Genomic DNA, 13,309 nt, shown 5'->3' on the forward strand with positions numbered 1-13,309 from the left:
CCAGGGAGGCCCGGTTTGCGAAGCTCTCCCAGGGCGAGGGGCGGGGCTCTTAGAGCCATTTTCCTGGTGATGATGCTGAGGCGGGGCCCTGCGGCCTCCCCTGTCCTGTGCCCCCATAAAGGTCAGAGGCAGGGGAGCCCCGCAGCGGCCAGAGAATTGCAGCTGGTAGGGGTGCATGAGTGCTGCGAATGTGTGCAGGGCCGCGCCCACCACCTCCGGTAGCGCCCGCCTCCCGTAGCGCCCGCCTCCCGTAGCGCCGTGCCCTCCCACCTTGGTGCTGAGGCCCGTTCTCAAAGCCTGCTTCGGAGAGCGCAGCTCCGCTGGGCTGGCCCCAGGTTCGAATGCAGAGGCAAGTGTCCGCAAGGTGGTCAGGAGACTGGCACAGGACCTCTCAGCGAGGCGGACCCACATCAGAGGGGGTGCTGAGCTCTGAGCCAAGCAGGATGGAAGCGGGTCACTTCAGGAAAGGCAGGACGCCGGTGTGGAGTCCGGCCGGATGCGCCGGGACGCTGATCAGCTCGTGGGCCGCCGCCCCGTGACCCGACTCTGCGTGGTGATGGCCGCACTGCCGCAGCATTTGCTGCCCTGTAGTTCTCTGGCGCTTGAGGACATGATGACGGAGTCTGTGTCAGAGAGGCCTCCGGAGGCCCAGACGAAGTGAGCAGGACCGGGGAGACCGCTGCTGTGACACCGTGGAAAGCGTGAAGAAATCACGCTTAAAGCTTCGGGGCTTGCTGGGTGAGGACCGGCCAGTGAGGAGGCAGGCTGCCCACCTGCTGAGCCCAGGTGCAGGCAAAGGTTTCTGTTCGTGGCCATTGTGCGAATTCATCCGCTTCACTGAGTTTGTTCCAAGAGTTTCTTTTTTCTTTTAAATTGGGGATGGAGATGTGGGAGTAAAAATCTTGTTCTTTGAAAAGTAAAGAGTTGCCAAGAACTGGTGTCAAACTCATATAAAAATGGGGCTGCCAAGCCGTAGATAAGAATTCTGCCGACACACGCTGACTGAGAAGACCATCTGGTCACATTATCTATGCCACACTGTATTTTTAGTCCATTTGTTCTTTATTTACTAACTCCACCCAAGTCTGGTTCACAGACACACAGAGCCCTGCTGTGTCTGCCAGCTCTGGCCTAAAGACCTGACAGGGTCTTGGCCCAGCCAGTAGGGCTGTTCCTGACCCCAAGGCCAGCTCAATCCTTTACACCCTGCTGGTTCTCCTTTTTATTCTTTCTTTATTTTTTTTTTTTAAAAGCAATCGGGGTTAAGTAACTTGCTCAAGGTTACACGGCCAGTGATTTCTGGGTGTGGTGCTGAGTATCTGAGCCCGGATTCGATCCAGGTCGTCCCAACACTGGAGCCGGTGCTCTTACTCACTGAGCCACCTGGCCACCCCTAAGCAATTGGGGTTAAGTAACTTGCTCAAGGTTACACGGCCAGGTGTTTCTGGGTGGGTGCTAAGTGTCTGAGCCCGGGATTCGATCTCCAGGTCTTCTCAACACTGGAGCTGGTGCTCTTACTCGCTGTGCTACCTGGCCGCCCCTTATTATTGTTGTTAGGGGAGGAGCAGCATGTCTGTACAGTGGATAAAGCCAACTTTGGTGTCAGGGAGACGTGGGCTCAAGGCCTACATCTGCCACATTCTAGTTACAGGATGCTCGCTGAGCAATCACTTAAAGCCCTTGGCACTCTACTCTCCATAGCATTCCAAGCCTGGAAGTTAGAAGAGAGGGGTTGGCCGGCCTCAGAGGAGTCCATTTGTCTCCTTGGGGTTCTTCTGCCCCAGCATAACTATTATCATCAGCAGCAACACAAATGCCCAGCTCTCCTCCAGACAGATCTAGAGAATGCCCAAGACTGAATCCTGATGGGGAAATACAGAAAAAGTTCCAGGGAGTCATTGGTCCAGTCTGGCTTAGCACAAGACGACAGACCAGGAGAACAGGGTTGGGCTAAGAGCACAAAGTATGCAAGAGAAGGTCCTGGGACATCCCCAGACCCATACTAGGACAGGTGCCAACCAGCAGTGTGGTCACTCACTACCTGTTCTCGGGTTACAGCAGGGCAGAGTGAGGAGGGAACAGTAGGTGGAAGGCCCTAGTCTGTACCAACAGAGGAGGGAGTTCAGAAGTCCAGGAGCAGAGCAGGGTCTCCATTCCAGCTTCTAGCCCAGTCTGAAGCCTGCACTGGAATGACCAGAGCAGGAATGCCAGAAGCTGACGGCTGTGTGACTCTGACCCAGCAGAGCTGACTGACAAGGGTGGAGTCCAGCAACATCTACTTACTCTTGCTTGACCAAAATCCAGGTCAGAGCTCAGACCAGGGAGCAGCAATCAGACTTGACCCTGGATCAAACCCTCCCTGGAAACTCTGAAAAATGGCAGGTCCCCAGCCTGTTCCTGAGATCCAAAAAATCCACAACACTCAGTACCTCAAGAAAGCAGCCACAGGACTATCCCAGACCTTCCCTCCAAAAGCATGGCAGAGTCCAGCTCTAACATCAAATCTGAAGTTAGAAAGTAGGCTAGAAGAATGAGCAAACAAATTTAAAATAATAATCCCACCATAAAAGGTGTTATGATGAACGAAAGACTCAAGACAGAAATCCAGAAGAAGAGAATGACTCCAAAGCATCTGCAAGCGGTGACTCAGAGGAAAATACAGCCTGAGCACAAATCTAACTAGAATTAAAGATAATGGAAAAGATAAGGTCAGGGTTAAAAAAAATTTTTTTTCATAAATGGAATGAGAGCTCTGGAGGAGAAAACTGGAAAAGAGTAATGGAAAAAAGAATTGGAATTTTGACACAAGAGGTATAAAGCCTTGTACAAGCCACAAACTCCCCCAAAACTAGAAAGGATCAAAGAGAAACCAGTCTAGGGGACAAAGAGAACTATTATAACAAAGTCTAAAGGCTGAAAATATAGAAGAAAATATTAGGTATCTCATAGCACAAATAACAGAATCATTGGACTTTCTGGACACCGTGTCAAGAGAGACAGAGAGAGAGTGACTAGACCAGAGGGTAAAGTGGACATTGAAAGAATCTATTGGCTGCCTCCTCAAAAAAGCCCCCAAATGGAAATTTCCAGAAATATTATAGCTAAAATACAGTGCCTCCAGGTCAAAGAAAAATACTTCAAACAATCAGAAAGAAAGAATGTAAATAACCAAGGAGCCACAGTCAGGATCACACAGGATTTAGCAACTACCACTTTTAAGAAGCAGAGAGCTTGGAATATGGTGTTCCAGAAGGCAAAGGAGTTGGGCTTATAGCCAAAAGTAACTTACCCAGCAAAGCTGAGTATAATGCTACAAGGCAGGGGTGATGAGGGGACATGGCCCCTCAATGAAATAAGAACAAATGTTCCAGATGAGAAGACCAGGACAGCATAGCAACTTTGAAGTTCAAACACAGAAGTGAAGAGAGAAGAGTAAAAAGGTAAACATGGATGAACAATGGTAAGGGGCTTAATAAGCATTAACTACTTACATTCAAATATGGGGAGATGATACATCAACCCTCTGAACCTTGTCAGCATCTGGGGCCATAGAAGAAGTCTGATTAGACAAGGTCTAACTAGGTGGTTAGGTTTTCCTTTTATCTTAAACTTTTTTTTTTTAATTTTGAGTTTCATATTCTCTCCCCCACTCATTGAGAAGGTGAGCAATATGATATCAGATATACATATGAAGTCATGCAAAACATATTTCCATATTCATCATGTTGCAACAACAACTCAAAAAAAAAAAACCACACAAGAACAAAGTGAAAAACAGAAGGCTTCAATCTACACTCAGTTCATCAGTTTTTTCTCTGGTGATGCATAACAGTTTTCGTCATAAGTCTTCCAGAATTGTCTTGGATCATTGTATAGCTGAGAATGAGATGCCACTCACAGTGTATCATACAGTGTAGCTGTTACTGTATGTGAAGTTGTGGTTCTGCTCATTTCACCGCATCAGTTCATGTAAGTCTAGGTTTGTCTGAAATCAGCCTGCTCATCATTTCTTAGAATATAGTAGTATTCCATCACAATTATATATCATGACTTATTCAGTCATTCCCCAACTGATAGGCATCCCCCCAGTTTTTCAGTTCTTAGCCACCACAAGAAGAGAGGCTATAAATACTTATATATAAATAAGTCCTTTCCTTTCTTCTTTGATCTCTTTGGGATACAGACCTAGTACTGGAATTTCTGGATCAAAAGGTATACACTGTGTTATAGCTTCCAATGCTCTCCAGAATGGTTGGATCAGTTCACAACTCCACCAACAATGCATTAGTGTCCCAGTTTACCTCCAACATTTATCATTTTCCTTTTATGTCATATTTATGTGGGGTAGATGTGAGAGTGATGTCTCAGAGTTGTTTTTATTGGCATTTCCCTGATGAATAGTGATTTAGAACATTTTTTCATATGACTATTGTTAGTTTAGATTTCTTCTTCTGAAAACCACTTGTTCATATTTTACAAGATGAACTAAAGGGTCCTTGTTGCTTGTAGCCCTGAGAACATTCTGTACCTCTTCCCCACAGGGACTCGGTTAGCGGTGGGAGCTGCCCCAGCAAAGCCACCATCCATGGGAAGACGGTCATTGTCACAGGGGCCAATACTGGCATCGGGAAGGAGACAGCCCGAGAGTTGGCCCGAAGGGGTAAAGTCCCCAACCCTGAAGGTTCCATCCTGAATCCCCTCCCAGGGAGAGACTAGACATAACTGGGGCTGGGGGTAGGGGGAAGCCCTGAACTTGAAGTCAGGGAGTCCTTCATTTGACACTTGCTAGCAATTGGGCCCTGGGCAGGTCACTGCATTTCCCTGTGCCTTGGTTTCCCCATCTGTAGAATGAAGGGATTGGACTCAGGGGTATCCAGGATGCTTGTCTGTGATGTTCTGATCCACTGGGGTTATGAGGAGGGGAGACGTGTGGGGTACACCTCAGTTTCCTCATCTGTGAAATAAAGAGCTTGGGTTTCAGGGTTTCTTGTGTTCATCAGATACTAGGATTTCAGAGCTGGAAGTTATTCTGGGAGCATCTGATTCCTCTGGTACTTGAAAAACGCACCCCAGCTAGCAGCCTCCTTCAGAACCAGTCAGGTGGCCTTTGTTCAAAGACCTCTTATGATGGGGAGCTCACTACACCCCAAAGCCTGCCACCCATTCCACTGAGGCTCAGATCTAGCGGCCAGTTTTAAGGATCGTTGATGTGGGTATAGAGGAGAAGTGACCTGCCCAGGGTCACACAGGTGGTACAATTTGAACCTGACTCCTAATTCAAGACTTGGATCTGCTGTGTGCACCACCTTTCTCTAGAGCCCCTCAGATGGGGTCTTTGGGGATGGGGGGCCCCCTCTTTGAGGGTCTCAGTTTCCCCCCATTTAAACAAGAAAGGAGATATTTGGGTTTGGTGTCAGAGTCCCTTTTCCAGCTCTTGTCTCTGTGAGTCTGTGCCTTGGTTTCTTCATCTGTACAATTCACATGATCTCCAAAGTCCCTCCCTGCTCTTCTTTCTGTGGCCCCATCTCTGGGTGCTCAGGACTCCCAGGGCAGCCCCTGCACAGGCAGGCCCCTCCCCTCTCTGGGTCTCAGTTTCCCTCTTTCCTTCTTTCCAGGAGGCCGCATCATCCTAGCCTGTCGGGATTTGGACAAGTGTGAGGCGGCAGCCAAAGAGATCCGGGGGGACACTCTCAACCACCACGTGGATGCCCGGCTGTTGGACCTGGCCTCTCTGAAGTCCATCCGTGCCTTTGCCAAGAAGATCATGGAGGGTAGGAGGCTGTAGGCAGGGGTACGCACAGGGAAGGGTGGGCCTCCCACTCAGAACCTTGGCCATGTGATTCTGCCCATGTTAATTAACCTCTCTGAGCCTCCAAGCTTCCTTGTCAGGAAGGGGGGATCCTCAGGCCAGTGCAGAATCTTGGTGTTTACCTTCAAAGGCCAGATGAGGTGGGGCTGCTGGCTCTCCTCAGCCCACAGGACCCCAGCTAGACTTCTGCCCTGGCCCCAGGTTAGAAAGGGGAGGAGTGGGAGTTGTGAGATTTGGGGTGGGGACCTGAGTGGAACTCACTTGTGCAGCTGCTAAGTGTGATGCTGTAGATGGGGACAGGGAAGAAAGAGGAGGAGCCCGGGCCCTGCAGTTCTGGGCACCAAGAAGAACAGAAGAGGCCCAGCTCCCCTGCCTAGTGCTAGGCACTCAGGCGGGGCCCCAACAGGAAGGGCCCTGGGTGGGCAGGCCTGGGGAGCCGCATGTTCTGTCCAGAGCAGGGTGAGGGGCACGGGGATGGGGCAGGGGGCCTGCTCAGGCAGGGCTGGATCCCCGAGCCCCTTGGCCCTTTTCCAGAGGAGGAGCGTGTGGACATTCTGATCAATAATGCTGCCGTGATGAGGTGCCCCCACTGGACCACCGAGGATGGCTTTGAGATGCAGCTGGGGGTCAACCATTTGGGTGAGTGGCAGCCCTTCATGGGGACCCTGGGACACCCCCAAGCTCTGACACTGGGCTCTCTTGTCGAGGACTGTGGGTGGAAGGCAGCCCTGTCAGCTGCCAGCATTGGAGGCCACACCCGGAGGTGGGAAATGACCCGGGGATCTCCACTGCGTGCCGCTCATCCCTGCCAGGTCACTTCCTTCTGACCAACCTGCTGCTAGAGAAATTGAAGGCCTCTGGGGCCTCTCGGGTCATCAATGTCTCCTCACTGGCTCACATTGTGGGCCACCTCGATTTCGAGGACCTGAACTGGGAGCGGCGGCCCTACGACGCCAAGGCCGCATACTGCCAGAGTAAGCTGGCCATGGTGCTCTTCACCAGGGAGCTCAGCCGGCGGCTGGAAGGTGAGCCTGGGCGCGGTCACAGGAGGAGCAGCCCCTGGCAGAGCTCCAGGGGAAGGAGGCACGACCATCCAGGGATCCCTGCGTGGGTCGGGGGCACAGGACACAGCAATGGGGCCTAGAAAAGACGTGGTTCCTGTTTGCAAAAGCATTTTCCCTTCCCCAAACCCTCTGAGGTTCACACTATGCTTCCCGTTTATAAAGCCTTTGGGACCTACAAAGCAGTTTACAGCAGACAGATGGCCTTGGGGCCACATGCAAAGCCCCTGCTGGGATGGCTTGGGGGGCCAGGGCAGGCCTGAGGCTCCTCCTCTGTCCTCCCTCTCTCTGACAGGGACTCCAGTCACTGCTAACTCCCTGCACCCTGGAGTAGCCAGCACCGAGCTGGGCAGGCACACAGGCATGCACAAGTCCATCTTTTCCAGCACGGTCCTTGGTAAGTCCCTCTTTCTCAGGACTCCCCCAGACCCGGCTGGGAAGGCCCATCTGGACCATCAGCTTGCTTGGCCCCTTACCAGTGGGGGGTAGAGGGGGCTTAATCAAGGGTCTTCCCCTTTCAGAGCTAGGGACATTATTCAATGCCTCTTACTGTAGTCCTCTGTGTCCTGACCTCAGGCCCCTTCTTCTGGTTGCTGATAAAGACACCCAAGTTGGCAGCCCAGCCCAGCGTCTACCTGGCTGTGGCTCCAGAGCTCAGTGGTGTCTCGGGCAAATATTTTAATGCCTTACGCGAGAAGGACCCGGCTCCCCAGGCTCAGGACGATGAGGCAGCTCAGAAACTTTGGGCCTACAGCGCTCAGCTGGTGGGGCTGGAGGAAACCAAGGCCCTGAAGGCAGGATCACCTGTGGAGATCACTGACCCGCAGAGCTCCTGACCTCCCCAGGACACTGGGGTCCCTGTCCCACGCCTCCCCCTTCCTGGTCTAAACAGCACGGGTCGGGTCAGCCGTGCTCTCCAAAGGCTCAGGAGCTGGGGGTCCTGGACCTCCTGGACAGTCAGTCTGATGGTGAAGGCCAGGTGCCCCTCCTCAGAATCATGGTCCCAGATGCATGAAAGGCTAGACGCACAAAGGAGGCTCCTAGCAAGCAGAATAGAGATGGCACACCCATCTGCTCCTGACCCCAGGAATCTCCTGGGAGTCCCCAGGTCCTCCGAGCCTCGTCAGACAATGGGACCTCTGAACCCCTCTAGCTCGGACCTTTGGTGTGGGCAGGGGGCCAAGTTTTTTAATTCATAACAGAAGGAAATGCTTCATTTCAGTTAACAGTGAAAATAAAGATCCAGGTTTTTCTCCCCAATGTCACTGACTCCCTGAAGTCCATCTGTGGACCCCCAGATTAAGGCCCCTTGGCCTGGGCTTTCAAAAAGCCTTGGGCTAGGAAGGATGGGAAACTGAGGCATGCAAGGGAAGCCTGGAGAAACACATCCCTGTGGCCAGCGGCCATGTTTGCTCCTCCTGACTCTGAGGGAGGCGCTGGAGGACGGGCAGCCAGCGGCCATGTTTGCTCCTCCTGACTCTCTGGACTCAGCTTCTTTGTTCTGGTGGCAGGTCCTGGGGAGGTGAGGGCGCTTCCAATGTTGGCTCATTGGTCCAGTGGAGATGTGACGTCATTCAGTGCTTCTCAGCCAGCTTGGGGCTCTGCCCAGATCTCCTCCTGGCCCAGGGGTCTCTAGCACACAGCTCCCCCTGTTGCCTTCCTTGCATTTTCTCCCTTGAATATGCCTGAATCAACAGTGCTATGGCCTGGCCCTCCTCCCCACAATGTGCCCCAACCCTCCGTGTTCAGTGACTCTTGTCCCTGAGGTCAAATGGGCATCTTGGACAATGACCTCTTGAAATGTTCTGAGTTGGCCTCATCAAAGGACGCTTCCTTGGCCTTTCCTTCCTGTGTGGTCAAGCAGGGAGCCTACGGGAGAGGGCTGTGATTAGAGGAGCAGAGGTCAGACCTGGATCTGCCCCCTACCCCTTTACACCTGCCTTCCCCTCTCTGTGTCTCGGGCTCCTTGTCTATCAAATGAGATCTGCATCCTCCTGAGAGCAGAGCGGAAAGAAAACATCCTGTACCAGGGCTTAAAAAACCATTGGCCAGAAGTGAAGTATGGGAGAGGGACAGGTCAATGACTAGCACTGGGGAAAGATCATGATAGCACCTACTGTGTGCCAGGCACTGGAGAGAAGGTAACAGCCGTACCTACTGTGTGCCAGCAAGGAAGAGAAGGTGGTAGTGGCACCTACTGTGTGCCAGGCACTGGAGAGAAGGTAACAGCCATACCTACTGTGTGCCAGCAAGGTAGAGAAGGTGACAGCCGCACCTACTGTGTGCCAGGCACTGGGGAGAGAAGGTGACAGCAGCACCTACTGTGTGCTGGCACTAGGGAGCAAAGGTAATAGCACCTACTGTGTGCCAGCAAGGGAGAGAAGATACTAGGAGCACCTACTGTGTGCCAGGCACTCAGCAAGTGCTTTACAATTATCCCATTGGATCCTCATGACAGCCCTGGGATGCGTTAGTATTCCTATTTTACAGATGAGGAAACTGATCTTTAGAGGGTGGGGGGACAGGGGCCCCCAGAGTCTGGTCGGCAGGAGAGGAGCGTTGCCCACCTTGGTCACCTCGGTCCCAGGCCCCTACTCTCCCGCCCTTTGTCCACACACCAGCCAGACTGGCTGCCACCCTGGGGCTCCCTCCCTGTGAGCAAACAGAGCCAGCTTTGGCATTCCCTGCTCAGCCTCTCCAGAGCTGGCCCGGCCGGTTCCTCTGATCTCCACCCTGCTCCCAGCCTTCCCTGCCCCCACCCTGGCTCCAGCTAACCAAGGGACTCAAACTCCTGCAGGGCTGAGGTGGGGGAAAGGGCTGCCCCTCCCTCCAAAGACTTTGGGGGGGGGGGGCCAAGGCAGCCCCTCCCGCTTTGGGGCAGCTCTCTGTTCAAAAAAGAACAGCAGGGGCCAGAGAAGCCAATGCGTGTGCAGTTTGGGGCTCCCTGGGAAGAGGGCCCCTGAGCTGAAGGACCTGGGGGTGCAGCTGGGGGGAGACACCGCCAGAGGACACAGGGTCTGTCATTTGGGAGCAGCAAGAGGGAGCCACAGAGTGTGCTTAAGCAGGGGAGTTACCTGGTCAGATCAGTGCTTTTGGCTAGGACAAAAGGAGAGAATACACGGGCTTAGCCCAATGCCACCTCTAACCCTGAATGCACATAGTAAGCACCTCATAAACTCCCTGACAGTGCTTCACAGAGCCCTGAACACAAAATACTTTCTCTGCTTCTCCCTTCTAGCCAGGCCGGCCAGCTAGCTGTTCCCCAAGTGCATGCTGTCTGCCACCTTTGTGCCCGGAATGCCATCCCTCCGTGCTTCTGCATCCGAGACTCCCCAGCCCAGGTGTCACCTCCTACCCATCCCTGTCTCCCCCACACACACGGCTGCTTGGAATCACCTAATATTCCTTCATGAATATTGCCCCTTATGCTTCTCTGCCCTCAGAGCCCAGGGCCAGGCACACACACAGAAGGCCCCTGCCCCATGTTGAGGACCAGAGGAGCACAGGAATTTGCCCAAAGTCACACAGAGAAAGGGGCAGACCTACCAGCATTTAAGTTCCTTGAGTTGGGGGAGAAGACCTGCCCCTCTCTGAACCTCAGTTTCCCCCTCTAAGATAATCCTAACTCCCATTTCCTCAACACTTGGAAGGCTCACAAAATAGCCCTATGAGGGCAGGGGGGCGGGAGGGTGGGGGCTTGTCAGATAAGGAGATCACCCTGACCCTGGAGGAAGCATCCTCCAGGCCCCAGGCCCTCCAGTAGGAGAAGTATTGGCGGCTGAGATGCCTGGTCCCTCTCCCAGACCTAGGTCTTTCCGCCTCAGGTGTACCTGGAGAGACAAGACGTGTGGGGAGGAGGAGGAAGCGGGGGACTGAGGGAGGGAGGGACAGTTTCGGTCACACCCAAGGCCAACCACAGGCTCAGGGCCCCTGGGAGGGCCCTCCCTTCTGCTGTTCCCAGGGACCTAAACTACTTGGTCTCCTCCTTCCAAGGACCCAGACTTCTGAGCCCTCAGTCCTCACTGCCCTTAAGGATCCAGGCTCCTGAGCTCCGGCTCCCACTGTCTGGGGATTCCAGCTCCACCTCCCAGGGCCACACCCCGCCAGGTGAAGGCTTAGGTATGTGGGGGGAGGTGGGGCACCTGGGTTCTCTCTCTTTCTCTGGGACTGGAGCCTAGGCCTGCTGTGACCAGGGAGACTCCTCCCGAACACGGCTGCATCTGCCCGGATAGGACATCAGCCCAGGTGAGCCCCCAGCATCCTGCTGCCCAGCCAACTCTTCAGGAAGCCAGCATTCCCTCCCCAGACCCAGGTATTCCCTGGCTCCTGCCCCCTCAAGGATCCCAGTGTCTTCGACTCCCAGACCCCACCAATTCAGGGATCCAGGCATCCCACATCCCCAGATCCTCCTTCCAGGGCCCCAACCAAGGTGCTCCCAAATCCCAGGTTCCTTGGGGTTAGGGAACAACTGGATATGTGAGTCCCAGCGTCTCCCACCTCAGGCCTCTCTTCTCCCTAGGCTGGAAGCTCCCCCACTCCTGAACTGGTAACACAATGACCAGCCCAGCAGGGTGAGTGTCCTCCAGAGCCCTGGCCTTCCCCTGAGGCTGGGGGCTTCCAGTCCCCCCACTCTATCTCCCTCCTCTCTCCTCTCCATGTCCCCTCCCTTCTTTCTCCCAATTCTGCCACTCAATGTTGGGACCCTGGGCCGGGGGGAGAGGGTGCCTGAAATGCTTTCCCCATCTGCCTCTCCTCCCCAGGCCCACTGCAGCCCCCAAACCCAGCGCCAAATCCATCTATGGTGAGTCAGGGCTGTGCTGGGAGAAGAGGTCATTGACGGCCCAGGCTGGGACGGAGGCCAGGCTAGGGATCTCAGGAGACTTGGGTCCCTGCTGGGTTGTGGGCCAGGGGCCCAGTGCTTGACCTCAGCCAGTAAAAGAACTGTCCAGAGCCTCCCCCCCCCCCACACACACACACCCCAGTGACTTGGGGTAGCTCAGGCCAAGGGAGGGGCCCTGGAGGTGGTGAAGGAGATTAGCTGGAAGGCCTGTGTTCTGGCTCTGCCCCTTTGGAGCTGTGGGACCTGGATGGATTCCATCTCCTCTCTGGGCCTCAGTCTCCTTGTCTGTAAAATGGGGAGGGGGTGGAATGGACAGCCTCCACAGTGCCTTCTACCTCAAGGCAATGACCTGAAGGTCCCTTCCAAGTCAAGGAGTTTCCTCATTGGCAGAGAAGGAAGGATTCTAAGGAAGGGGATCCGAGCTTAGTGGGGGGAGAGGGGAATTAGCTTTTCCTCAGTTTCCCTCTTTCTGGACCCAGAGCAAAGGAAGAGATACTCCACAGTGGTCATGGCAGATGTGTCCCAGTACACAGTCAACGTGAGTCTTGTGGGCCTGAGGGGAATGGGGTGAGTGAGGAGGGGGCCCAGAGCCTCAGCCTCACCTGCCTCCCCCTCCCCCAGCACCTGGTGACCTTCTGCTTGGGGGAGGAGGATGGGGTCCACACAGTGGAAGACGCCTCAAGGAAACTCTCCGCCATGGACGCCCAGGGTCGGATCTGGGCCCAGGAGATGCTGCTCCAAGTGTCTTCAGGGCACGTGAAGCTTCTGGATATAGACTCCAAGGTCAGGGGACTGGTGGGCAGCAAGGGAGAGGAAGGAGGGATTTGGTGCTGGGCCTAAGGCTTTCTCCCTCTAGAGAAGCAGATGGGAGGATCTCAAAGCACTTTGGGGATCAGAACAGAATGCCCTGTGGGTGCTGCGAGACAGGACCCCCCAAAGGCACTGTAGACTCCTTCCATGGGCGCTGGGGGTTCCTGCCCTCTCCCCAAACTCCCTGCCTTCCCACAGGAAGAACTAGAGTCTTATGCCTTGAACTCCATTCTTCGATGTGAGGCAGTATTCCCGCCAGGCCAGACACGAGCCCTCCTCCTCCTCGTGTGTCAGGAGCCTGACCGGGCCCAGCCCGATGTCCACTACTTCCAGGGCCTCCGAGTTGGGGTAAGGAGGGTTCTGGGCCCAGGCTCTAGCAGGGGCAGTGAGGACGGGCTCCCGCCAGCCCATGGGATTCGGAGAAGGGCTTGGAAGGGGGAGCTGGTGGAGAATGAGAGGTTGGGGTGGAGGGACCAGCAAGGTGGAGGAAGGGGAAGGGAGATGCCACAGAGGAGGACCCCCTGACCAGCTGGAGCCCACAGGGTCTTACTGTAAGTACTGGTAGAATCTGAGGAAGACCAAACCAAAGACAGACAGGACAGAGAAAAAAGAAGGCTCAGAGAAGAAACCAGGGAGAAAAGAGGGAGAAAGGAGGAGAGAGGCAGGCAGGGAGGAGAGAAAGGAGGGAGGCAGGCAGGGAGGAGAGAAAGGGGGAGGGAGGGAGAGAGGAGAGAAAGGGGGAGGGAGGGAGAGAGGAGAGAAAGGGGGAGGGAGAGAGGAGAGAAAGGG

General features: G+C 54.4%; 3 protein-coding genes and 1 long non-coding RNA gene across 6 annotated transcripts in view; 3 read left to right on the forward strand and 1 right to left on the reverse strand.

Moving 5' to 3' along the window:
• ISOC2 (isochorismatase domain containing 2) overlaps positions 1–13,309 on the forward strand; it is a 184,661-nt gene that overhangs the window by 21,488 nt on the left and 149,864 nt on the right. The window lies entirely within an intron of this gene.
• Positions 3,949–8,130, forward strand: RDH13 (retinol dehydrogenase 13). Of its 2 annotated transcripts, none has more exons than XM_069097276.1 (7): positions 3,949–3,969; positions 4,542–4,660; positions 5,616–5,771; positions 6,344–6,448; positions 6,622–6,834; positions 7,166–7,267; positions 7,447–8,130. In XM_069097276.1, coding segments are annotated over exons 1-7 (957 nt in total). In that variant the 5' UTR covers positions 3,949–3,967; the 3' UTR covers positions 7,707–8,130. The 2 variants fall into 2 exon arrangements, with proteins under 2 accessions (XP_068953377.1, XP_068953376.1); XM_069097275.1 differs by having other exon boundaries at positions 3,950–3,969; positions 4,542–4,681.
• Positions 8,043–10,119, reverse strand: LOC138168250 (uncharacterized). Its single transcript, XR_011170069.1, has 2 exons — positions 9,272–10,119; positions 8,043–8,739 (listed from the first exon to the last, which is right to left on the reverse strand). It is a non-coding gene; the product is annotated as an uncharacterized lncRNA (long non-coding RNA).
• EPS8L1 (EPS8 signaling adaptor L1) overlaps positions 10,977–13,309 on the forward strand; it is a 12,067-nt gene continuing 9,734 nt past the window's right edge. The window contains exons 1-6 of the mRNA XM_069097240.1: positions 10,977–11,115; positions 11,390–11,441; positions 11,631–11,671; positions 12,190–12,248; positions 12,332–12,493; positions 12,719–13,042. Coding sequence (XP_068953341.1) covers positions 11,425–11,441; positions 11,631–11,671; positions 12,190–12,248; positions 12,332–12,493; positions 12,719–13,042 — 603 coding nt within the window. The 5' untranslated portion in view covers positions 10,977–11,115; positions 11,390–11,424. The remainder of the gene's footprint in view (positions 11,116–11,389; positions 11,442–11,630; positions 11,672–12,189; positions 12,249–12,331; positions 12,494–12,718; positions 13,043–13,309) is intronic.

Source organism: Petaurus breviceps, unplaced genomic scaffold, assembly GCF_028583685.1.
Source record: "Petaurus breviceps papuanus isolate PSGF00001 unplaced genomic scaffold, PetGlider_PUasm1.0 355, whole genome shotgun sequence".
NCBI classification, from domain to species: Eukaryota; Metazoa; Chordata; class Mammalia; order Diprotodontia; family Petauridae; genus Petaurus; species Petaurus breviceps.